Source organism: Parasteatoda tepidariorum, chromosome 9, assembly GCF_982258835.1.
Source record: "Parasteatoda tepidariorum strain Cologne lab strain chromosome 9, Ptep-v5.0, whole genome shotgun sequence".
NCBI lineage: Eukaryota > Metazoa > Arthropoda > Arachnida > Araneae > Theridiidae > Parasteatoda > Parasteatoda tepidariorum.
The window spans coordinates 66,114,154-66,140,644 of record NC_141763.1 but is presented as its reverse complement, the minus strand read 5'-3'; the positions used below and the strand labels follow the sequence as shown (position 1 = coordinate 66,140,644).

At 31.7% G+C, this 26,491-nt stretch overlaps 1 protein-coding gene across 1 annotated transcript; it reads right to left on the bottom strand.

Moving 5' to 3' along the window:
- Positions 1 to 660: 660 nt before the first annotated feature.
- On the bottom strand, positions 661 to 25,579 carry LOC107446391 (lysM and putative peptidoglycan-binding domain-containing protein 2). The gene is made up of 4 exons (XM_043044285.3): positions 25,336 to 25,579; positions 21,329 to 21,684; positions 3,357 to 3,578; positions 661 to 1,362 (listed from the first exon to the last, which is right to left on the bottom strand). Exons 1-3 carry the CDS (start codon positions 25,510 to 25,512, stop codon positions 3,362 to 3,364), a joined length of 750 nt encoding a protein of 249 aa, XP_042900219.1. The 5' UTR covers positions 25,513 to 25,579; the 3' UTR covers positions 661 to 1,362; positions 3,357 to 3,361.
- Between the last annotated feature and the right edge of the window lie 912 nt (positions 25,580 to 26,491).

Here is a 26,491-nt window from a genome sequence, read left to right as displayed (position 1 = left end):
GGACAAAAATAAAAAAAAAGATGCAAGCCTTTCCACTTTAACTTCGCAACATTTCTATTAATTTTGATTTAATATTTTCTGTTACAATCAAAGATAATAACTTATAAAAATATTTAACTAGAACGTAACTCAATTTATGTTTAAAAACTTGGGTTTAACCAAGCACCTGTAATCAAAATGTTCCTGTAAATATTTAACGTGTTACTTTTTCTTCTTTAATATAGTTTTTATAAACTATTTTGCTAAGGAAAATAAAAAAAGCCATAGATTAAGTGCCTTACACTTGAAGCAAAACTACAATTTTAAACCATAGATGCCATTTTAACGAGAATAATCACTCAGGCTTCAGAATGAACAAATAACTTAAAATATTTTAAAAGTTACTAAATTCTTTTAAAAATTGCCAATTTGGCAATTTTTTTTAACTTAAATTAAAATTATTAAAATCAATGTCTAATTCTTATTTTAGCAAATTTTTATGAGTCTAGATAATGCAGCATTGAAATAAGTAATTTTTATTTTTTCAAAACTGTGGCATTTTTCCATATTGACGTTTTGTGCCATTTTCAAAATAAGCACTTAAGATAGGTTAAACTTGAACTAACAGTCATGAGTAACTGTTGCAATTCAACAGCAGCATATTATTGACCAAGTTAAGACTTTCATAATCCAAATTCAATTTTACAGTTATAAATTATTATAAGTGCCTTTTATGTATTTTAAATTATATAAACTAATATATAATATCAAAAAAATAATGATAATAAAACTAATAACCATCTAATTATTATCTAATAACCATCACTACTACTTTCTTCTCAAAATATAGAGCTAAAGTAAAATTTTATGAAAACTACAGTTACAGAAAATAGAAATGATTAAGACTATTATCCCCCTAATAAATATAGTCTCAATTCTATAAATGATTTTTTTAAAAATAAATTTAATATTAGCATTAATACGTTATACAAATTTTAAAGTATAAATGATGCTCTACTGTTCAGTATTTATACAATATTTATATAATTTTGGATTTAGTTTGCCTTCAGCGTATTTAAAATATTAATTGTGGTAATGGTATTTTCTAAGAAAATTTAAAACAACAAATAAAATGAGCAAAAATGTAACACTCACAAATAATAGTACCAATTAGATTAGATAAATATGACTATGAATTTAATTACAATGCGAATCAACAAAGTCCCACCAAAATTTCTAATTAACAACAGTTCAATCATTGATGCAGTGTTGATATATTTTTTTTTCTGTGTAAATTTCATTCTAGGTTAATATTGCTTCAATATATGTAGTATACACAAACAAAACTTTGAAGAAGTGCTAACACCACTTCCATTTATCTACCTGAAAAAGAAAATTCTTGGGCTCAAAATATAGCAAATAAAGTGGTTTTCACGTTTAGTATTACGTAACTATTATTATAGCAGAATAAAAGGCCATTGATGCACAAAATATTCTGAAACAATTACTAATATTCTTTCTAACATGTTTACTTTTGCAGATAACAATTGGCATATGTCTGGTGACGTTCACATTCAATCGATTGTTAGTCTATCCAGACTAACAATCGATTGTTCACATTCCAGATTGTTAGTCTTACGATTTATATATCACTTTAGTATTATTTAACTGCCAAGCTACTTCAGTTGCTTAGTAGCAAAGCAGAGTTAAAATATTAAACTTATTGCTTTTCCATTAAATAAAATGATTTTTAACTCGGTATAAATAAATTTAACTGAGTAAATTTTTAGATATAACTTTTATTGCAAAACAGTGTTAATTTTTTATCTTTTGTACTTTATTATAAACCAATATTTTATCATTTAAATGGGGAAAAAAATATATAAAAACTTTCTTGCAAAGCAGTGCTTTTTTACTTTTCAGAGAACATTTTAAGACAGTGTAAAAACCCATCATGATCAGAGCAGAGTTTTGGCACTTGTAGGTGTAGGGTTAAGTTAATTAAAATTGTAAATCACTATTAATCCTCTAAACATGAATCACATAGACAGTTTTTAATAAAACTCTCTTTTAAAAACAGCACTCTGAAAGCTCATGTTTTATATTCGCCATTGAACGGCCGACCCAATTTTGGGTTTACGACTACTAATGTTCAACTCCATAGCCTTGCAATTTTGAACTAATCCAGAAGACAAGGAAACTCTTGGATCAGTACCCCCAGGAGTATTGATTTGTTATGGGAACATGGAGGACTCTGCGACTCGACAAATTTAACATGCATCAGTCAACATTTAGTACACGGGGAGTCTTCGGCCAGCTCATGTTTTACAACTTTTCACAACTGCAACAGACAAATACGCTATCTGGGAAGGCCAGTTCCAAGTCTAGAGCCACCCCCCCCCCCTTTTTTTTTCTTCTCTGCTTCGATATATGAGAATGTATTATGATGTTTCCCTCTTCCATAATATTTTTGCCAATTCGAATATAAAAACTATATTTTAAAATTTCTCTGATGCTTACCTTTAGCAGTATGTTTAACGAAATTTCAAGTTCCACATAATTTCAAAGTTTAAAAAATTTAAATTGGTTTGAAAATCAAAACAGAAAAGAACAGACTTCCTACTTCTATGACTATCTACATATTAATTGTGAAAGAAAGCCTAGTGTAGTTATAGGTTAAGAATAATACTCTGTATGACCTGTAGCCCCCCCTTTTTATCGCCAATAAATTAAACTTAACTCAGTGGCACGACAGCTCATAGAGGGCCAAGGCCTATTGTGCCCATCTCAGTTTTCTTAACCTTGATCTCTGGGGTGCAGGAGCAGATGTTCCGGTTGGGTGGTGGTCAGCCGAATAGAGGACCCCCAGTAATTAGCCCCCAAGTATGTTTGGTACTCATTTTATTGATCCACTGAAGGAACGAAAGGCTAAGTCAACCTTGCCCTTCCCGAGAATTGAACCCAGAACCTGTGGCACAGGAGCGTGAAACGCTACCACTTAGCCACCGGGCTTCTTCGATTGCCAATAGTATGAAGAAAATTAAAAATCATTAGGAAATCTTTTATTAAAATTTTTCTTTTTAAAACCTGTGACTATTTAGATAGACAATGTACTTAAGTAAAATAATTTAGTCAGGTTATAATAAATCGAGGAAATAGCACTGCTCTTCATCTCATTTGCGAGACTCTTTATAATACAATAAAAGATTAATGATAACATAGAAACTACCAGAACTTTTATCTAAAAATAAATTTCACCTAAAAAAATTTTATTTTAAGTTCAACGCTCATAAAGGTAAAATTAATGTTTAAAAAATATTGAAAACTTTCACAAAAATATCCAATTTCTGAAGAAAGAAAGAGTATTAGAAAGTTACCTTAGTTATAATTCAAATATTTCATCTTGCTGCCTTTCAAGCTTTTTTAGGGAAGACTTAACTTTTCGTCCTTTAGTCATAATAACAGGCTGTGGAGCTATAGAAGGATCCACATTGAGATTACTAAGTGACGAAGAACCAGTAAGACTAGTAGTTTGGTATTGGTAGCTCATACGGGGAGAAAATCCATCTCTAGAGTTATGAAGATCATCTTCAGAATACCTAAAACAGAATTTCCAGGTAAGAAAAAACAACTTCAAAATAGCTTTAAAAAAATAATAAAACAGGAGCTGTTATTTTATTTTAAACTAGCTGTTAAAACCGGTGGTGGAGGAATTTTTTTAAAAAAAAGTTAAATTATTAATTATTGTGTTTTCCTGCTGACCATGCACAAAATTTTTACTTTTCCTTTAATGATTATTTTAAAGATTCAACTCATCAACCCTGTGGCAGAATTTGACAAATTTCCCTACCACTAATATTTTGCTTTAAAATACTTTTAATTACAACAATTACTAATTTAAAGTAACAGAAACATTGCGTTTACAAAAGAAAGTATAGAATAAATATGTATAAAAAATTTTAATTGTAAAAGTAATATTTTTTAATTCTAATATTATAAAAGTAATTTTTTTATTCTAATATTATTCATTAATAATTTCTATCATTACAATATGTGAAAAATTTAAAATGTAATGAGTCATTTCTATAATAAGAACATGAAATAAATTTCAGCTATAAAGTTTGATTAAGGTAACCATAACAGAGTGTGTTTAATAAACACCACTGTAGAATATTTAACAATAAGTAAGATTTGTAAAAGACTTAATTTGCTTTAAAAAAAAAATCAGGAGTAAAAAGACAAGAATAGTAGTTTCATAATTGTATTTACAATCTTATGATACACGCAATATTTTTTTAGAAAAAGAAAGCAAATAGTATGCAACAAACATTTATTTTGTTCGAATAATTTTTATCTATCAGTAAAATAACAAAATAAAAACATATACAGCAACCTAATGAAACAGTTATTTTTTAAATTTCGTTTTCTGTTAAAAAATCAAATTAGTACAGTGGGTGATCGGTTAACGAACAGATCGGTTAACGAACACTTTCACAAAAGATTTTTTGTGTTCGGACAACGAACACATTCGGATAATGAACAAAACCAATTATAACGAACACTTCTCGGCCTGAAAAAAAATAAATATTGAACATTTGTTATCATTTCGCACACAAAATAAGATCACTGAAAGGAGAAATGTTTAAAGCATATTTAGTATTGATAATTACTAAATGAAACTTGAATTAACTATGAATTTAAAGGTCATTCAATAATTATTATTATGACTAAAATCAATACAGATTTGAAATGGCTGATGTTGCGAGACAGTATGACTTTAACAGGTCTACAGTATGCACAATATTAGTTAAGAAAGATACCATAAAGAAGACTCAACAGCTGAAGGAGTAATGAAAATCACATATGCGAAGCAAAGAAGTGCCATCCATGATAAAATGGAGAGGTTGCTTTTAGTTTGGATAAATGAACGGGAAATTAAACGAGATGTAACTAGTATGCCTATCATTCAAGAGAAGGCTAGAGAAATTTTTGAGAAATTGAAAGAACAAACTCCAGGTTCGTCATCCGAGGAGTAAGAATTCAAGGCTACCACTGGCTGGTTTACAAAGTTCAAAAGAAGGTCTGTAATTAAACTTGTATTAATGCTTGGTGAGTCTGCTAGTGCAGATAAAGAAGCAGTTGAGAAGTACTGTCTCAAATTTCAAGAATTCATTGAAACAGAAGGGTATCGTCCACAACAAATATTTAATTGTGATGAAACTGGTTTGTTTTGGAAGCGAATGCCGAACCGTACCTACATCACGAAAGATGAGAAAAGTGTTCCTGGGCATAAACCTATGAAAAACCGATTGACGTTACTTTTGGGAGCTAACACTAGTGGTGATATGAAGCTTAAACCACTTCTCATTTACCACTCTGACAATCCCAGAGCATTAAAAAAAAATTCCATAATTAAGAGCAAACTGCCAGTAATGTAGAGATCGAATCAGAGGGCATGGGTCACGCAGTATTTTTTCAGAGAATGGCTATTTAAAGTTTGTGCCCCGAGCATCAAAGACTAGCTTGATACCAATGACTTGCAGTTTAAAGCACTGCTGCTATTGGACAATGCACTAGGACACCCAAAGAATCTTGAAGATAATTTGTTGACAGACTCTTCCTGGCTGACAGTTAAGTTTCTACCTCTGAATATGACTTCGCTGATTTGGCCGATAGATCAGGAGGTTATTAAGGCTTTCAAGAAATTGTACACTCGCGAGCTGTTTTGGTGTTTTGAAGCAAGCCAATTCTCCTCAACAATGATTTGAAAAAAGTTATGGAAATAAAAATTTGACATTCTTGAAGCTATTCATATCATTCAAAAGGCATGGTCAGAAGTCACACAGCGACAGTTGATTTCTGCTTGGCGGAAGCTGTGTCCATCCTTCGTTCAAGGAGAAGGAGATGATCATGGAGACACCCCTGAAATTATGGATGAAATTTTGACAACTGCTAGCGATCTGGAATTGGAGGTGAGCGAGGATGACACAGAAGAGCTCATAATGGGACATGAAGATGAACTGACAGAAAAACTCCAAGAAATTCTGAATGAAGAACACCAAGAAACACAGCGCAATGTGTCTCCTTCTGAACAAGAGGAAGACGAAAGAGGACCAATGCCGACATCTGCCATTAAAGATCTTTTGAAAAAGTGGGAGGATGTCAGAGTAATGGTCTTAGAATGGCACCCAAACCAAGCTGATGTCAGTAGGGTTGGGGATCTTAACAACGACAATGCTATTAATTACTTCCGGAAAATCCTGAAAAAGAGGAAACCCTGAGTCGACTTTGGACATGTTCTTCAACGCCCCCCTAAGCAAAAAATGAAAAGGACTGATAAATATGCAAGACTATTTGTATGTATTATTTTTTGAAAAACTTACTAAAAAATTATACATTTTTTTAAATTTAATTTTTAGGGTCTCCAGAACGAATTAATCTATTTCACACAGAAGTCTATGGTGAATCGATGATCGGTTAACGAACAATTCGGATAACGAACATAGTCTTGGAACGGATTATGTTCATTAACCGATCACCCACTGTACAAAAAAAATCCTTTTATTTCAAAATTGCAGCACATCTTAAAAAAATCTTTGAAAATTTTAAGACTATAAATAATATAAATTAAAGAAAATAAATATGTATAACAACAATCAAGCATATTGAAAAATGAGAATTTTGAAAAAGATGTCAAGCATTTAAGAGAAAAAGAAAATAGTCAAAATATAAGATGATATTTTCTACAATATCAAATTCACTAACTGCTATAAAATTATTCAGGAAGTATCTTCAAAGATTTTTTATAAATGACTTTAAATTTAAAATTCAGAGTTATTTCAAACAAACTTCAGTTTTCTACAAAATACATTAAATCGATGTGTTCTTACATCTTTCATATCAATTACTGAGCAGCAATATTTATAAGTTGCTTAAAATTTCAATCACAAACTTTACATGAATCTTATATTAAAGAAAATTTTCCATACTTAAGACACAAAAAGTAACAAAAATTGGCTTAACACATATACATTAAAACTGATATTAATGCACACCTTTTAGAATTTATGTTTCTTGAAAAATAGATTTCCTAAGAAGTGAATTGAAACAGTATTTTAAAAATTTAAAATTTAGTAATCACTTAAAAAAATTTCTCCAGGATAAAATTTAGATTATTTTGACTTTAATACATGCATACGTTAATTGTTTCTTATCTCCCTAGACAGTCAGTCAACCACTGTGCCGTGGCACTTTTGTGTGGCGCCAAATTCTTAAAATGTGCCGCAAATATTAGAAATGATACAATAAAAATTATAATGCCTTTTCTATAATGAGTAAAGTTTAAATTAAAGAAAAGTGTATATATATACATACATATATATATACACTTTTTATAATTTTTCCACGTTTAACCGCGTGAACAACTGTGAGACATTTTGTCTCTTGGTTCGTTTTTAAAGACTCCTCAAAAAGGATGACCAAGGATCATTTCAATTATAGCTTATTTATTATTAAATTCTTGATTATAGAATTATTTACAGAAAAGTTACAAATAGATACATGAGCTATTGAGTATAATGTTCTTGGAGCGCAACTGCTCCCTTTCTTTTTCGTTCACACTCAATCTATCATCGTTCAATTACAACTCTACTCTTCGGCGTTCCAAACTAATCTCCTCTCTAAAAAAATCCTCTTTCCCATAAGAAACAGTCTTTTGCTCCACCCCCAATGTAGGGGACGACACCTGCAGTGTCCTTCACCCTCTGACCCTCAGGTCAAGGGGTCAATAAAATGCGTGGGAGAGGAATCAGGATCCTGACACCTCCCCCCCGGTTTCATCTAGTTCGACCTTTTTCCCTGGTCGTACAAGTGAAACCTAAAAACAATGCAAGCCCATCCCTGCACCAAAAAACAATTACACGCACACATTCCCGTGCGCAAAAGAGATTGGCCGCATTATACCTTAATAAACATAAAATTACACTTAGGACACTTGACAAACTAATAAATACAAAATCAAAACATAGCATAAAAGAACCTAATATTTTTACAATCAAAGCATTAAAATCACTTTTATCAGGCCAAAATAAAATATCCATGCCAAAATCCATTTATAAAATTCCCTCAAAATAAAATCCTTAAAGTCATGTCCAAAATTCCTGCCTAACAAATAATAATAATTAGCATACAAAATTAACCGTCCAAATTGCCCAAATGTCCACTCTTTTAAGTTCATTGACCTAATCCCCTGGAACATATCTCTTTCTATACCACTTCCTCTTAAGTGACTAGCTAACTGTTTTGCTCTACTTTTTCTTTCGGACCCCCCTTTCTGAAAACCAATCCTTATTTTCACCTGCACCTTACGGGTTTTAATTCTGATATCGGGAATGTTTGAATTCGCAGCTGTGTACAACTCCTTCTTAGGATACTTAACCAATTTTTTTCTCCCCTCAAACCACAGAAGTTTAGATTCCATCGCGCCGTCGCTATCTCCCTTTCTTTTCTCACAGGACAAATCCATCCTCTTCAACGCGTTAATTGGACTTATAACCTTCACTTCCACCCCTCGCTGACCGCAAACCTCTTTGCCTTTAAAATCCTCCCACACTTCCTCTAACATTCCTTCAAATTCCGAGCCCTGCACTTGCTCCTTTTTAAGTCTTTGGCTATGAGAAAAGGGTGATTCCTTATCTCCACCCCCTACTTTCTCCCCACACTCCGGATTCATTAAAATACATGGTGGAACTTCGTCCCCTCCCCCGTTTGACTCTATCTCCAACACCTCGAGACCCCCCGGAGTGATTCGCACTCCTCTCCCGTCCGAATTCTCGCAAGCAAGGTCAGTGTCCTAAGTCTCAATCCCCTTGTTCCCTCCTTGTTCTTTTCCCTCAGAACAGATCGTCTTTTTCTCCCACTCTTCTCCCCACCGTTCATCTCCTGCGTTTTCAAAAGCCTGCTCCTCTAATATTTTAAACTCCCTTGACCTTATCACTGTCGCCTCATTTTCACTTCTGACCACTACTGGGATTTTTCCGCTAGGGTTTATAATTCCTTCCCCTATTTCTATTCCTTCGCTGACCGCCCCCGGATCCACTGGGGTACTCCGCGCTTCTTCGTCTTCTCCCCTTTCCGTTTCCTTTCCTATAGCTAGAATACTTCTATCGCCTCCCTCCTCTTGACTCTTCCCTCCGCTGTCCCTCAAAGACTGCTCATTTAGTAACCGAAATACTTTTGGGGTAATCAGAGCAGCCGTTTCATTCAAATCCTCTACCACCGCTACTGGGATTTCGACATATGACTTTATCTCTTTTTCTCTCCCCCCTCTCCTTATAGGCACAGTTACCAGCTTTGCTTTCACGGCTGGTCCCACAGCTGGTCTTAGAAAGAGCGTCCCCCCTGATTGTAAATATTTCTCAGGAATGAAGGACTGCTTCACAACACTGATTTTCGCCCCACTATCTATAACACCTGAAAAACAAACATTGTCAATTGCGAAATCTGCTCTTGTTAGATCTACCTCTCCCTTCGTCCTTGCATCCTCCAAATTTAATCCAGCCACTCCCACTGCCATTGGGTTCAATCCTCTCCTTTCCAATCTATTCATATTTTCTCGACAGATGCTCATCCGATATATTTTCGGACAAGCCCTCTTTAAATGCCCTTCTTCGTTACAATTAAAACATTTTGGGGTCCATCCTCCCCCGTTCCCACTATTTCTTGCTGGTATTTCTGGGACTCCCTTCTTAAATTGTTCCGTTAAATTGTTTTTATTCCTACTTATTGTTTCGGCTTGGAAAATCCTTCTACTTGTCTCGTGACCTCTGTATTCCGGAGCCCGCCTTTCACCCATTTTCCCTCCCCTATTTCGGAATCCTACGTCAAGGTTTTGGGGTCTTGCCGCCACTACATTATCTAGCTCCTGCCCTAAATCTGACACCCCCAACCATCCATCTGATTCCTTCAAATATATGTGGGATTTCAGCTCCTGGGGTAAACTATCCTTTATCCGATCGGTCACTACCAACTCTTTCAATTGTTCTAGCGTGGTGACCCCCCTCGATTCCATATAGATCTCTAATGACTCTTTAATTTTAACGCCGAATTGAGTATAAGACTCGTTAATCTTTCTATGGCAGTTATCAAAATTGTTTTTATGCTGCAGGGGAGTTATTCTAAATTCTTTTAGTATGGATTCTTTAATTTTCTCAAAACTTTCCAAATCCCCTTCCGCTAGCGTTGCACTCAGCCCCCTCACTTTGCCCCTCAAAGCTACCACCATTATCCTCCCCCTATATTCCTCGGGCACCGTATAAAAATCCAACATAGACTCCGCATTTCTAAAATAGAAGGCCCATTCCTCCGCCTTTGTCGGAGGTTCCCCTAACACCTTAGTCAAAGTGTTTAAGTATCCATGAAAAGTGTTCTCTTGGTTGGTACTATTGTCCTTCTCTTGAAGATCATTCTCCTTATTTGCACCCCTCACCTCTAATTCTTTCATTCTTAACTCATGCTCCCGTTCCTGCTTCCGCTCCTCTCGTTCCCGTTCCCGATCCTCTCGCTCCTGTTCCTGCTTCCGCTCCTCTCGTTTCCGTTCCTGTTCCTGCTTCCGCTCCTCCCGTTCCCGATCCTCTTTAATCCCATTCAAAATCTCTTTCGTACCTTGCTCGTCGTAATCCGAACTCCCGGTGATCAATGCTTTTAACTCAACCAGCTTAACGCTCTCGGGAACCGTTATCCCCAGCTCCTCGGCTAGAACTATCAGATCTTCCTTTTTTGCTTTTGTAAAAAAACTCATACTGACAATATACTTATAATTCCCTAATCACCAAAAAAAACAATGCTATTTAAAAATAAAATTAAAAAAAAAATAAACTTAGCAACACTTTCCCCCGTACTCATACACCGACCTTCTATTATGAAATTTAACCCTTCACATGTAACCATAACATATACAATACAATTTGTATCATGCAATAATCAAAACATACAATATTCAAACATTACTCCTTAATGCAAAGAAATACAAATTACTCTTTTCAACTTTCATTGCAAAATAATAAAATTTCGTACTCTTTTGGTACACCTTAAATACACACTTTTACTTTTCCCAAAATTAAAACTCTTAAATTTAATAGATTCTACAGTCATAATAATTAACCATTTCATCATTTAAACAAAAGCAAACCCCTTCCTTGACCTTTTTTTTCGGTCCAAAATTATTTTAACAGAATGCATTATAAATAATAATCACTACTAAATAATAATCAGCCAAGAATCTTGTTTACTCAGCTCGCTATTGACATATAAAAACACAATCTTTAAATAATCCTACACTTTTTTTACAAGTTATTAAATCAATACTCTTCTTCTCTCATATATACTCTTAATAAAGCAATAAAAAAAATTACACTCTTAACAAATCAACACACTAAGTTACTTAAAAAAAAATCAAATCATTACTTATTATACTTATCAATAATAATCATACTCATTAAACAAACAAACAATACTATAGCTAACTGGCCAATCCCTTAAGCTCAAATAAAATAACACATCAGGTTGACTTTAAACCAAAACAAAATAAACTTATCCCCTTAACTAACTACCCTTTTTGTTAAACTTCTACCCAGAAATGTGAGCGTGTAATTTATCCTTTCATGCATGAGATAAAGCTTACCTCCCTTTATTATCTTTTCAATTGTCCTCTTTGTCAGAGAGTCGATGTTGAAACCACACTCTATGGTCACCGGTCACGGGGGGTAGCGCTGGCTGCCTATCGCCTCCGGCGATAATAGTCCCTTTCCAGTAGCGTCTCTTCAACTCCCGTCGATGTTATCAGTCCACCGTCACCCTTTCCTTCAGGCAATCTTTTTCACTAGGCATTTCCATAGGCATCCTTCTATCAAGATTGACTCCATGAGGCAACACTCTTTACTGGGCATTTCTCATAGTGGGCATCGGCGATGATTCCTTTCACTAGCATAGCAGTCTTCCTTCCATCCTGTCAGGCTGCGACAATTTGTGAGACATTTTGTCTCTTGGTTCGTTTTTAAAGACTCCTCAAAAAGGATGACCAAGGATCATTTCAATTATAGCTTATTTATTATTAAATTCTTGATTATAGAATTATTTACAGAAAAGTTACAAATAGATACATGAGCTATTGAGTATAATGTTCTTGGAGCGCAACTGCTCCCTTTCTTTTTCGTTCACACTCAATCTATCATCGTTCAATTACAACTCTACTCTTCGGCGTTCCAAACTAATCTCCTCTCTAAAAAAATCCTCTTTCCCATAAGAAACAGTCTTTTGCTCCACCCCCAATGTAGGGGACGACACCTGCAGTGTCCTTCACCCTCTGACCCTCAGGTCAAGGGGTCAATCAAATGCGTGGGAGAGGAATCAGGATCCTGACAACAACTTTGTTGGAAATTATTCTCTCTCTGACAATCTTAAAATAAGATGGGAGTGTTTAACTTGTATATGACACAAAATTTTAAAAATGTTGTAAGAGCTAATCATTAAAGTAAGCTAAGCAATTAATAAACAAATTAACAAAGGATAACTAACAAAAATTAAGCTAACAATTAATAATTAGCAAAAAAACTAGTCAACAAGAAATCACAAAAAATAACTTAATGTTAAAAAAACTAACAGTTAATAACTATAGAAAACAAGCTAACAATTAATAACTGTTACTAACAAATAAAAAATTGGTCGAAAGAAATAATTAATCCCTTAATAAATGTACTTTTGTAGTACATATTATTTTATTTCACATTAAAAATTATTATCACAATCTATTTAACACAGTGTAAAATAGATAGGGTGACCTGGGGTAATTCCTGATCAAAAAACGCAAACATCTATTTTGTGAAAAAACTATTCAAAATGGAATTTTAATATTTACTGGAAGTTTGAGGCTATATGAGATGAGTCCAATGCCACCTTCTTTTGTTTAAAAATCTAATTAGAATTTAAAAGATTTTAAATTTTTTACTGATCAGGAATTACCCCTGGTCTTGATCATTTCTGGGGTAATTCCTGATCACTTCTGTGGTAATTACTGATCACCAGTTTTTATTGTAAAGGAGCTGTTTAAAAATAATCATATAATGGTAATTAACAAATAAGACATCAAGATCAAACAAATAAACCAAAAAGATATGTTTAAGCAGCTAATAAAATGATTTATTTAAAAGCAAGAAGAACGATTAACACTTTAAATTTTCAAAAATCTTTGCATCGTGCCATACATTTTAGGCAATCAGTCAACTCATTCTCATGTTCTTCTGAAATATAAGAGAGTTCTCACATGGGTTACTTTTGCTGGATTTTTTAACTTCATTAAGGGAAAGTGTAAAGTTAAGTAAGGTATGTCAACAGCTCTGGCAGCAGCTTTCACACTGAAATTTTCATTTTCAATCATTAAAAGAAAGTCACTAATTTTGTTTTCTAGAAGCTGCAGTATCCTTTTCAGGCTTATAATTTCTCACCATATTTATACTAGGCTAATTTATAAACTTAAAAATTATTCTAACGATGTACAAACATAAAATTAAGATAGAAGCAAGGTAAGACAAATCAGAAATGGTGCAAATCAGAATGTAGTCTTGTATACAGTTAAAAACAAATTTTGTGATGACAGTTAAAATGTATTTTATAGTTGTTCCACTTAATAAATATGAACTGTTATTTAAGAAAAGACAATTAGGTATTTATAAGCTATTTTATATACTATTTATAAGAAGAAATGACAATGATCAGGAATTACCCCAGTGATCAATAATCACCCCATCTGTAGGGGGCAACATTTGATATAGTTTCCTATAATCAATTATAATGTTTACAGTAGATGTGAAACAATTAAACAAAAGCTTACACTACTTTTATATCAAAGAAAAAGAAAGTGACTCAAAATATTTATTATTAAGAGAAGGAGGAGGATCTTTGCAGAAATGTGCATATTTTGAAACCCATTTTTGAAATGGAAAATACAGAAAGCAGTTTAAAAGATACTTATTTTGTTAGATTAAACAAAAAATTATTATTGCAGTAAATGTAGTTATACTTTAGTAAAGTGTACAAGCATTCTTGTCCATGTCTTAAATTTAAAAAAAAAATAATTTTTTTAAAATAAAACTTAGGTGATCATTATTTACCCCAGAAACAGAGTGATCGTGAATTACCCCGGGTCACCCTAATTAAAAAAATTTTAATCTAATTTTTTTCATTGTGTGCCATCAAATTTCGAAATTGTTAAAAGTGTGCTGCAACAAAAAAAAGGTTGAGAATCACTGCCCTAGACTGTGTCCTATAGATAAAGCCCATGAAATCATGCAATTTTAAATTAAGAAGTACCACTTCAGGATTGTAGAACAGTTAGCTCACAAGTTAGAAGATCAATATATAAGCAGGAGCGATCTTAGTAAAGTCCTAACACATGGCATTAAACCTGAAGGTGTTTGCTGCGGAGCTTAGCGAGCATTTGTTGCTTGTTTTAATCAGTATTGTTTACAATAGGAATGTACAACCTGCAGCTCTTGAGTGGTCTATGCGCTGTACCCATCTGCCCCCCCCCCTCCCAAAGAAAAGAAGCAGGAAAAATACATAACTAATAAGAAAATTTCGAAATTTTTTTTAAACTTTCAACTAAATTTTAAAAATATATATATACTGAAATATTCACACAAAAATTTCAAAACAGAAAAATACTAAATCAAAGTGTCAGAAAATTTTAATCCTATAACAATTAGATCTCTGAAAAAAAATGTTCATTTACCAAAACATGTCTAAAAAAATGTAGCTCAGGATTTATATAATTGATATAATGTATATATTTTTCATAAAGTAGAAGGAAAGAAGAAATTAATTTTTTCATAGAAAAGTAATATAATTTCACTTTATTTAAGACAAAGTAAACAAAATAATCAATTTTTAATTAAAAATTTTTACATATAATTTGTAAATAATATAATCATTGTTCTTAGTCTTGATTTTTTAAACAAATCAATATAGATCTCGTTACACAAAGAAATAGTTAAGTTTTTGGAGAACAAAAAATGAAAAAAAAAAAAACACATACTGAAATGTTTGTATGTTCTTGTTAATATTTTTTTTAATTTAGTGTATTTGTCGTAGTTATTAAATGCAGGCCCGTCCCCAACGGGGGGGTGAGAGGGGTGTCTCACCCCCCCAGCAATATGATCCAGTCGGCAAATTCAGGTTGAGTTCGGCATTTCTTTTTTTTTTTTTTACAAGCCAAAATCCCGATTTTGCCGAAATTCTTCCATTGTCGGATATTTCATCGGTGATGATATTTAAACGGATTTCAATGTTATCTGAATTTCGTTTCGGGATCCCTGACCCGACTCGGCAAATCTCTCTGTGAAATGTGTTTTTAAATTTAGTTTTTTTTTCTCCTCCAAGAGTAACCATTTATGATAATTCAAAGCAAGATGATCGATAATTCATGCCAAAATCACGACTTTGCAGAAAATCTTTCATTATCGGATATTTCATCGGTGATGAGATTTAAACGGATTTCAATGTTATCTGAATTTCGTTTCGGGATCCCAGACCCGACTCGGCAAATCTCTCTGTGAAATGTGTTTTTAAATTTAGTTTTTTTTTCTCCTCCAAGAGTAACCATTTATGATAATTCAAAGCAAGATGATCGATAATTCAGGCCAAAATCCCGACTTTGCCGAAATTCTTTCATTATCGGACATTTCATCGGTTATGAGATTTAATCGGCTTTCAATGTTATCTGAATTTCGTTTCGGGATCCCAGACCCGACTCGGCAAATCTTGTTGTGAAATGTGTTTTTAAATTTAGTTTTTTTTCTCCTCCAAGAGTAACCATTTATGATAATTCAAAGCAAGATGATCGATAATTCAGGCCAAAATCCCGAAAACCATTTCTCTTGTATTATTATTTCAACGACACATTCTTAAATTTAAAAAAATTTTATAGTGACCTTAATTTTTAGTTATCTAATAATGTATCATAAAATTCAGATATTATTTATCTGAATTATATTAAATCTTTATTAGAGGTTTAAGTAATTTTTTTTAAAGGAAGTGATGAACTTACATGATTTTTTTTTTTAAAGAATTATAAATTTTATATGAAATAATCGTGCTGGTGATGCAGCCTATTTTTTTTTTTTTACTTTCAAAATATAGGGAAAAAATTACAAATAAGAGTACCTATTAAATAGGATACTTTATTATTCAAAATATCTTATTTAAATTGTTAAATTCTGTTTAAATAACATAAATTATTAAATAATTTATATTTTCAATTATTAAACGCTATATTTCTATTATGAAGAATTTTACTAACTTCAAAGGACTCCTAACTCCAAAAAAGAAAATAAAAACATTTAATTTTTTAACTACCATTCAGTTCATAATTTTTAAAATTCTATGATGATTGGATTATTACTTGAGTTCAAATTTTTTTAACCTAAAATAAAGTGTTCAGGGACTAATTCATATCTTTAGAACAATTAATCATGACAACAAAATTTGATATTCTCTATGGAAAATAGTTAACATATATGTGATCCTCAATTCACCTTTATAAAAGTTTCTGTTTTGAAAATAAAATATTGTTTTTTGCTTTTAATATTTTTTTTTCAAGAATCCTAAGAATTCTGAAACACTAAATTGAGTTACATTCAATCGAATCAACACTTCGATCATTTCTCACAATTTGAGAATTTTTCACAAATTGTTAAATGTTGTAATTTTGGATTCATTAATTATTTCAATAAAAATATGGTGAAAATAGGGAATTCCGAATATTCACGGAGAAGTGACAATTCTGTTTGATCAAGCCGCTGGTGTTGCGCCTCGATCTTGTGAAGCAGCAGACAAAACCCCGGATATTTCTGTCAACTTGAAAAATCGAGGATCTTTTAAAAGTGGTTAGCTAGAAATGCCCTAAGCTATATTTTCTCATGTTTTCTCTTACTCTTTCTGAGAATAAAGACAATATATTTGTCCATGTGGTTAAGAAGGGGCAGGAAGGGGCTCAAAGCACAGGCAGCTGTGGTACCAATTACTTCATTGACCTGTCTTTAACTGTCATGTATGGATACTTAGTTACTCAAAGCGTATTTTATAAATTCATATTATTATTGAATAAAATAGAAAATCCGCTCACATGCCAACGATCATCCTATCTACAGCAGTCTAAGTTTTGAACGTAAGTACAATTTTTTTATGAATACATATTTATTATTTGCAGTCTTATTGTTTAAATATTAAGTTTAATTAAATTGCATTAAATGTGTTATTACTTTCCAATTAAATTATTTCGGGTAAAAATTGATTTTCATGAAGCAGATAAAATTATTTTTTTAATCTTTTTTGTGCAGTAAAATAATTAAAAGAAAGAAAAGAGAGCAATTAAAAATGCTATGTTATTTATATTCATTAGTAGGATCTAGGGATAGAAAAAGATAAATCACATTTGAATTCTGAAAATTGGAATTCTTTTTCCGTTTTTTACTTTTTACTAAGCTTTTATTTTGTGCTTGAAATAGTATTTTTTTTTCTTTTTTAGATTTTTTCAGCTGAAATTATTTTTCATAGATCTTATTTAATTGAAATTTCAAATTCTATATTTCTTCGTAGGCTTTGTTTTTATAAGCCAAACTGCAATCCTTTATGAAGGAAAATGTACTAATGCTAATTTTATTGAAAATGTAACGTGTTTTAAAATAGAAAATTCAGTTTTTTTTTTTTGATAAATAATTCTTTTTAGTTATTTTGTACTGTCGTCCCCACTTAATCGCATAATCGAATTACCCGCTTATACGAATAAAATTTAATGGAACCAAATCATTTTAGAAGAAACTAATGTTAAACTTCCCCGTTTAAACGGTTATTTGTTGTTTTTCGCCCCCGCCTAATTGCATAAAGTAGTGGTACTGAAATGAAAAAAATATTGTTTATTTTTGAAAAATGTTTCACCAGCTAAGTCACTTCACAGGTCACTTCAATAGGGATTTCTTATTCATTAGTAGGTGTTTGGGGTAAAGTTGAAAATTTAATCAAATCTTGCTGCCAGTTTTATACATTGAAGTAAACGAAGGGGTTTTTACCCCTCTTTGACTTACTCACATCATTTAGAATGTAAAAAAGGGATAGAGTGATTTGTCTTGTGATCCCCTGTTGATGCACTAATAACTTTGATAAGAAAAAGTTTCAAAAACCTAACACACTAGTGTACAGAGAGTCTTTCTCTTAAATAGAATAATTGCTTAGCCCAGTTAATGACTTTGAGTTGGGTGCAAGTTAAGAGCGAAAAGGAATGATTTAAATTAATCGGAAAAAAGCAAAACAATGAATCTTAGAAGTAATAAATTTCAGAAAACCCTTAACTAAAATAGCGCATTAATTTAAATAGAGCATTAATTAAAATTTCTCAAGTTTCGAAGATTAAAAAAAAATAAATAAGTAAAAAAAATTCTAAATGTGTTTGAAAGAAATACACGCAAGTCATGAAATTTTTTGTTGAAACTAAAAGGGAATATCTAATTTTGATGAATTCAACGGGTATAAAAAACAGTCTTCAATTATAGATTTTTTCGGAAGGGATCAATTAATATTTTAGTACCTACATTATAGTTTTTACTAATATTGATTTATTTTTATGTAATTTTAAATGACATTTATATTTTATGATACTAACGCATACAGTTTTAATTATAATTGTTTATTGATCATGAAACTGAACTTATTTAATCAAAATGCTATACTATGCATTAAATACCATTAAAAAGTAAAATTTCGTAAAAATTCAGAATTTTGGATTGAATATTGCACCCCCCTTTTGATCGAATAACCCGCTTAGTTGCATAGATTTGGCTGGAACTGATGGTATTCCTTTGAGCGGGGTTGACATATTTCTTATGTATTTAATTATTTAATGCTTCTATATTATCTTTTTGACTAAAGTTAACAGTTTTTCATTTAAGTTAATTATTATTAAAAAAAAAACTTAATAATTTTGTAATTATGTAAAAATTCAATTCACAGTTTGTATTAAGAATGCAGAATCATACATTTTAGCATAAATGCTTTCATAAGTTTTTATTGTTAAATCTATTAGCGTTAACTGCACCAATGACAGTTGCGACAAATGAAAGAATTTTCAGCAAGATGAAATTGATTAAAAACTATCTTCGAACAACAATGACCACTGAACGCCTAAATTCACTGCTTTTACTCAAAGCAGAAAAAGATATTGTTGACAATATTAAGCGTGATAAGTTCAGGGATTCCGCGGATTTCCGCTTTTTCTCAAATTTTTCCATTTTTTCCGCTAATTTCAGCTAAAAATTTTTTTTGCACAAGTTAAAATATTTTATGAGGAATTTAATTTTCCGCTGAGCGAAATTATTGAAGTCCTCATTCCTCCCTCTGAAGTTTCTCTAAATATCATTTCCTTGGGTTGACCTTTATACAGGGATGAGATTTTTTTCGCTTTTGTCTCTCGAATTTCAGCCTTTTTATCAAAAACTCAGATTCTCTAAAAGTTTGGTTTTTTTTTTTAATTCATTTATAAATATCTAGTTTTTTTTTTAAGAAAATTCAGTCGTTGAAGTCAAATTATTATATTTTTTTTACGATTTTCAAAGAAAAACAGAAAATTCAAACTACGTCCTAGCTGCTAATTCTTCCGCATGTTTACTTATATTAGCTATTTTCTCCGATTTCACGCACAGAAAATAAGATTTTCCGTATTTTTTATCCGTCGGCGGGATAGCTCGTATTTTCGTAATTTAGGCGTCGCTGCTTCTTGTATTCTGGAGAGAAAGCAAGAAAAAAATAGAGGTGAATTTGTGGTGAAAATATTTATTTGCTCATTCAATTAATCTTGTAAATTTTTATTCATTGTGTAAACAAAAAACAATTCAAGCAAGCCTTTTAGAAATCAGAAGTTCAGACTCTGCAAATATCTCGATTTCTATTCCCACATGGATTACAAGTTTAAACAAAAATTTGACAAAAAAAGTGCGATTTTCGTATATATATATATATATATATATATATATATATATATATATATATATATATATATATATATATATATATATATATATATATATATATATATATATATATATATATATATATATATATATATATATATATATATATATATATATATATATATTCTTGGATTTCCTCTTTTTTACTTTCTGACTACTCTCTTCCCTGTAAGTTGGCAGAATATTATTTTCTTTTAAAACAACGTCGAAGTAAAATTATGTAGCTTATAAAATATAACGTAATTTTACTAATATCTTAATTTTTTATAATTTTTACGTGAATTTCTTCATTTATAATTTAAATGGCAAATATTTTCAATGTTTTTCTACATTTTTTTTCTTATTTTTTAAAAAGGAAAGGTCAATTTACTTTTGAATGAATTTTGTTTTGAATCAATATCTTATAGAAGTCTGTATTTGCTGATTATGACTTACTTTCTCATCTTCAAACAGTTGCTGTAATTAGCTTATGGTAACAACGTTTAAATGAAACGAAAGATATATTTTAATTACCAAGTGATTTTTCAAAAAATATTTAAATATAAAGTAAAAAGTAATTCAAAGTTGCGTTGAAAAACATTTAAATTTACAACTTTATTTTTTAAAATTATTTCCACAAATAATTATTGCTTAATATTACTGAAAACTTATTTTAATTGAATAAGTTTCAGTTTATTTAAAAATAGTTTTTTTTTCTTTAATATTTTGTTACCATTTTAATAATTAAAATTAATAGAAATGTAAAAAGTATATTTTCTTTGCATTATTTTGAATAATTGCTGGTACCATTTAGTTATCAATAATTTACCTTTGATTATCAAGCTTTAGCCATATACAAATTGTATATATATATATATACACGTATGACACAGTCGGCAAAATAAACTTCAACACCCCCCCTCTCGAATCGGTTAGGAACGGGCCTGATTAAATGTAATTGTATATTAACAGCAAACTCAATTTTAGTAAGTAACTTTCTATGTTATGGAATCTGGGCACTGCAGAAAACACAATGTAAACATCACAGGTACTTTGTAATCATCTCTTTGGCTAATAACTTCTAATGTCTAATTAAAGAAATAAATAAAACTACATTACTTGTTTTACTTTATATTAATATTCACATTATAGTGAATAAAAAATTTTGTTCTCAAATCTTAATAGTTCAATAATGAAATATAAATAAACTGAATTTATTGTAGCCCCCAGTTCTCTTTTCAATTATTAAAATAATCAATATTCCTTAATTATATTTTAAAATAAGAAATTATACTTACACAACTTTGTGCTGTAATCTAAGTACTTTATCCTTAGTCTGTGCAATGTGACTATCAATTCTGATTAAAAAGTCTGCAGCACTTTCTTCTTTTTCTACGCCATTTAACCCATTATTAGTTGTAATACTTGCATTTAATTGAATATCTGATAAGTCAATACTAGTTTGGCAATTAATAAAAGAATGACCATTTTGATTTTCACTAGGATGTTTCACTGGAGATGTCTGTGGAGTCTGTGGTGCAGAAGATATGGAAGAAACGATAAAAGCTTCTTGGTCTACAGGAATGTCTAAGGAGGAACGTAGAAAAAGACTATCAGCAGTCCACATTTTGTTAGCTCTTTTTATCTGTTCCATCTACACAATGAAAAATAAAGTTTAACATGTAAATAAAATTTATATTGAACACGAGACTAAATTAAAATATTGATTATTATCGACAATGTCAACTTGCATCTATGAAAAGATACTCCAACATAGAATCGAGTTGGAATGCCTTATATACTAGTGAATTAAAATAGTATTTTTATAGTGGTAGACGCACTATAGTACTCCCCCGTCAGAATTATATCTGTGACAGAATTTGATCAATGGATACCACTAGTTGTTTCACTGCTGTTTTTGTGAGAAGCCGGGAGAGCTGTATTAAGATCACCGTACGTTTAAATGCTGATCGTGATAATTGCATTAAGTTCATGGTCATGGTCGCTTCGGTGTTGCCATTAGCAGTCGAGTGTATACAGGTTGACATGGTGATCGACACTGAATAGCAACAGCGCGAGGAGGTGGAGAATATCGCAGTCATAAGTAGCAAGTCAACAGTTTAATGGGGACCATCCATCGAAGTAGGCATGTCAAATCAAAGTGGGACTTTCTGTCAAGGTAGGCGTGTTCACATCAAGTCCGTGTTATCAATGTGGGGACAGTATTTATTGACAGTTTCAACATTCATCTATCAAAAGGTACCCCAAGAATCGAGTTAACATGTCTTATGTACTAGTGAATTACAGTTGTACATTCATAGTGGTAGATGCACTACAATTTATTATTACTTTGCATATTAGATTTACAGCACATTTCGTTTTATTAGAACATACGAAAAAAATAATAAGAACATAATGAACGTACTATACAAAAATGTTCCCCCCCCCCACCTAAAAAATTAACTAGTTTTTCTTAACTCAGTAATAAAATATAATATGAAATATGTTAATTGCTCCATATAAGGTGTTTTATTTTATATATCCAAGGTGTTTACAACTAGGAAATGTAACAAATGTTTCATAAGGCTGTTAGAAAGATTGAAGATTTTATTTTACTTAATTTTCAATAATTAAATTATACAGTTTTAACATCTGGATACATTTAAAAATATATTTTGGTAAATAGAAATTAAGTCAAAACAATTTACTTTTCAATCTTTCTCTACCATTTATTAAATTTTCCCTCATTAAGGCCGCCCAGAGATACATATATATATATAAAATTGTCTACATGCTTTATTAGTTGCGTGGGGAGGATCTTACTGACAATATCAACCATCATCTATCAAAAAGTACCTCAAGATAGTTAAAATGTCTTAAATACTACTAAATTTGAATTTAACGATTGTAGTGTTAGTTACTTAACAATACTCCTACACCTTAATTTCATCTGTGATAGAATTCGATGAATGGATTACACTCATGGATTCATTGTTATTTTTTGTGAGAATCCTGGAGAGCAGTATTAAGATACCTGGACCTTGAATGCTGATTGTGAGGGCTGTATTAAGAACATGGTTGTGTGCACCGTCGCTGCCATGTCCTATTAGCAGTCGAGTGTATGCAGGTGAATGTTGTGTGTGATTGAGACTGAGTAGTAATAGCCTGAGGCGGACAAAGTTGCAGTCATAAATCACAAGTCAACTGTTTAATGTGTACTAACCATCAAAGTAGGCATGTTTAAATTTATGTGTGTGTTATTGGCATATGTGGGGGGGGGGCGGAGTTATTCGGCCATGCCAACCGTCATCTATCAAAAGGTACCTCTTGATAGAATCAAGTTAGCATGCTTTATATACTAGTGAATGATGTTAAACTTTTGTAGTGGTAGTTACGCCACAGTACTCCCCCACCAGAATTTTATCAGGGATATAATTCGATGAACAGATCTCACTAGTTGATGTACTTGTGAAAGACCGGGAGAGAGTCACCGGATTTTTTTTGAGTGCTGAATGTGAGAGGTGTATTAACATCACAGTCGAAGTCGCTCCTGTGTTGCCATTAGCAGTCGAGAGTATGCAGGCGTTCAGAGTGTAGACGATGTGTGAATGTTCGAGACGGAGAAGCAACAGCGCAGGAGGTGAATGATGCATTTACAAATAGCAAGTCAACCGTTCAATGTGGACTATTCATCGAAGTAGGTGTAACCGTTAAGAGATTGCGAAGTGGGCGTTACTTGCGTGAGCAAATCACGTTCGAAGGTCACCAATGTGGGGGGCGGAGTTATTCGGCCATGCCAACCGTCATCTATCAAAAGGTACCTCTTGATAGAATCAAGTTAGCATGCTTTATATACTAGTGAATGATGTTAAACTTTTGTAGTGGTAGTTACGCCACACATATATAGATCACGTCCAAAAACCACCAACGTAGGGCTAGGCTATCAAAAGTTACGTTCTGATGTAATCAAGTTAACATGTCTTAGATAATACTGAATTGGAATTGAATAATAGTAGTAGTTATGCTACAGTTGTTTAAAAATAATACATATTCAGATTTGAATGAGCATAGGATTGCAAATAACATTTACAAGCAAACTTAATTTTAATGTTATAAAGTTAACATAGAACTGAACAAATCAAGAATAAATTAAATTGAAGTTAAGTATTAGATATACCTTATCACAAACAGCTCACTCAAATTTAAGAATTGCTTAATTACTTTTTAATCCAATATACTAAACCTTGAAAAATGATTTTATTAACATCTTAAATTGTTGACTGCTGCATACATAATTTTAAAAAATATTTAAAAATTAAAATATATAATAAGATAGCAAACTATTGTCAACTTGAAAAAGCAGAAGTTTTAAGTGCTTTAATTTTAAATCAAACTCTAAGCAAAAATCTTTAAAGAAAAACACTATTTTCTCAAATTCACAGAAAAAAGTTGCATGTTAAGATATGTTTCATACCTAAACTTATGAATTGTAAATTAAAAATTCAATCGATGGTTCTAAAAGTTGTAGTTCTGAAACATAAAGACACTATAAAATTCAGCTTCCAGGTTCAATACAGGGTAAAAAATTACTTAACCTCAAATTTGACATGCAGTTTATTAAGCACCTAGCTAACAAGTCAAATTAATGTTAAAAAAAAAAATAATTAAACTGTAACTTGAAATATCAAACACTAAACATTACAGAAGCATATACATTCTAAATTCATTAATGATATATAATTCAAGTTTTAATTTAAGTTCTGCATTCATTGTTAAACACATTTTCAAAGATTATTAAAAATTGTAGAAATGTTAAATTGATGTAATTTACAAAGCAGGTCTAGATAGATAGAAGAGATACTAAATTAAAGTTACAGCTATGAACTTAAATTTGTAGGCTAGAAAATCCCAAATTTGAAAAATGTTCGGGAATTATGTCCTCAGCGAAAAACTTTAGAAATGCAAAGGGCAAAAACACAAATTCTTACAGATGTAGAATAAAATTAAATTTCATTATAAGAAATCAATTCTTTCTAATAAATTAGCAAAACTGGGAATATTTCCGTGTAAAACATTTGACAATTAGATAAAAATCGTATTTTCTTCAACAGGTCTATGCGTTCTACTTTTTTCTGATTAAGTGCAAAACTAGGTCGAAGGTCAGTTCAGAAAAATTCAACTAATAAAATTTGAAATTAAATAGTTAATAAAAGCAGAACAAATTTACAACATTAAAGCAGCGTTTATCATTTGTAAATAACGATATTCAAGAAGGGAGGACAAACGTAAATAAACAAAAACTTACAGTAACTCCATATCGAAGAGCTAATCCCTGCAGAGTATCACCAGGTTGGACAATATGTTTAATGTGTTTTTCAGTTTTCATTCCTTCTTTTGCCATACTTCCATATCTTACATGCTTCTTCGCATAACTACTGAGCGAAATCTTCTCCTGTGGCTCTGCAATAGTCGCCATGTCCATGTCTACTCATAAATAACTCTACACTGTTGCCAGATTTTAGTTTCGATTTTAGTTATCTACTCCGATTAGCTGTTAAATGAGCCTCAACTGAAATCTTAGGGAACTTTCGGACTGTAACATTTGATCGCAGCTACATCTGATTCCAAACAATCGTGTTAGTTTTCAAGTGCAATTTAAATTTAGAGCTGGAATAAAGTTCACGCCGGCATTTTTTCTACTTTTCATTTCATTCACACATCATTTGTACTTTCTTTTCACACGTCACTGCTGATGACCATTATAATGATGTCCAATACCTTGATTTTGTGAAAGGAAACTAATTCCCGTCACTGGTCGCTAGACTTATTAGTTTTTTCTAATGTACTATGTCGCACAGTAGGCTGATCGTAGGACACGGTTCTCAGTTGATCATAGAAATTAAGCACCACTGGTTGCTGTTAGTGAGCTGGTGGTGGACCACTTTAATTAGCCGGCGAAGGGACCAAGAATGCGTGGTGTCAATCCTCGCTTAACTGTTCCATCATAAAATCCTTGACTTCACGTTTAAGCCATCGGGCTACCGAAGAGGGAAACCCACGCCTCTGCAGAGTATCAAAATTGTGATGGCATGTTTTCGTATCTTCGGGATTTTTCTCCGACCGCTACCAATAGCCTATTGTGCAGCTCTGGTAATAACATCCAAATTATTGTATAACATGAAATTATAATTACTTGATCATTTTGAAAGCCAAAGGGGTTAAAAAACAAGATCAGTGAAAAATTTGTTACGAACTTCTTTTTATTGCTCGTGTGTGGCTTGCCCCTTATTTCGATGGTGAGAACCGCTTTAACATGATCTTTATTCAGTTAAAAATGGATAAAGCACATGAGCCAGATGTTATACTATTGTAAATAAAAAGTATTACATCTATTTGGTACTATAAATGTGTTTAAAAGATTATTAAAAGAAATCTCCAATTTTGAGAAAGAGTTTTACTTT

Excerpts from the sequence above, each read along its gene's own strand:
- LOC107446391 (XM_043044285.3), bottom strand. The coding sequence starts at position 25,512 with ATGGACATGGCGACTATTGCAGAGCCACAGGAGAAGATTTCGCTCAGT. Across the intron at positions 21,685-25,335 it reads CTCTTCGATATGGAGTTACT|ATGGAACAGATAAAAAGAGC; the intron begins GTAAGTTTTTGT and ends TTCATTGTGTAG. Across the intron at positions 3,579-21,328 it reads AGATTACAGCACAAAGTTGT|GTATTCTGAAGATGATCTTC; the intron begins GTAAGTATAATT and ends ATTCTGTTTTAG.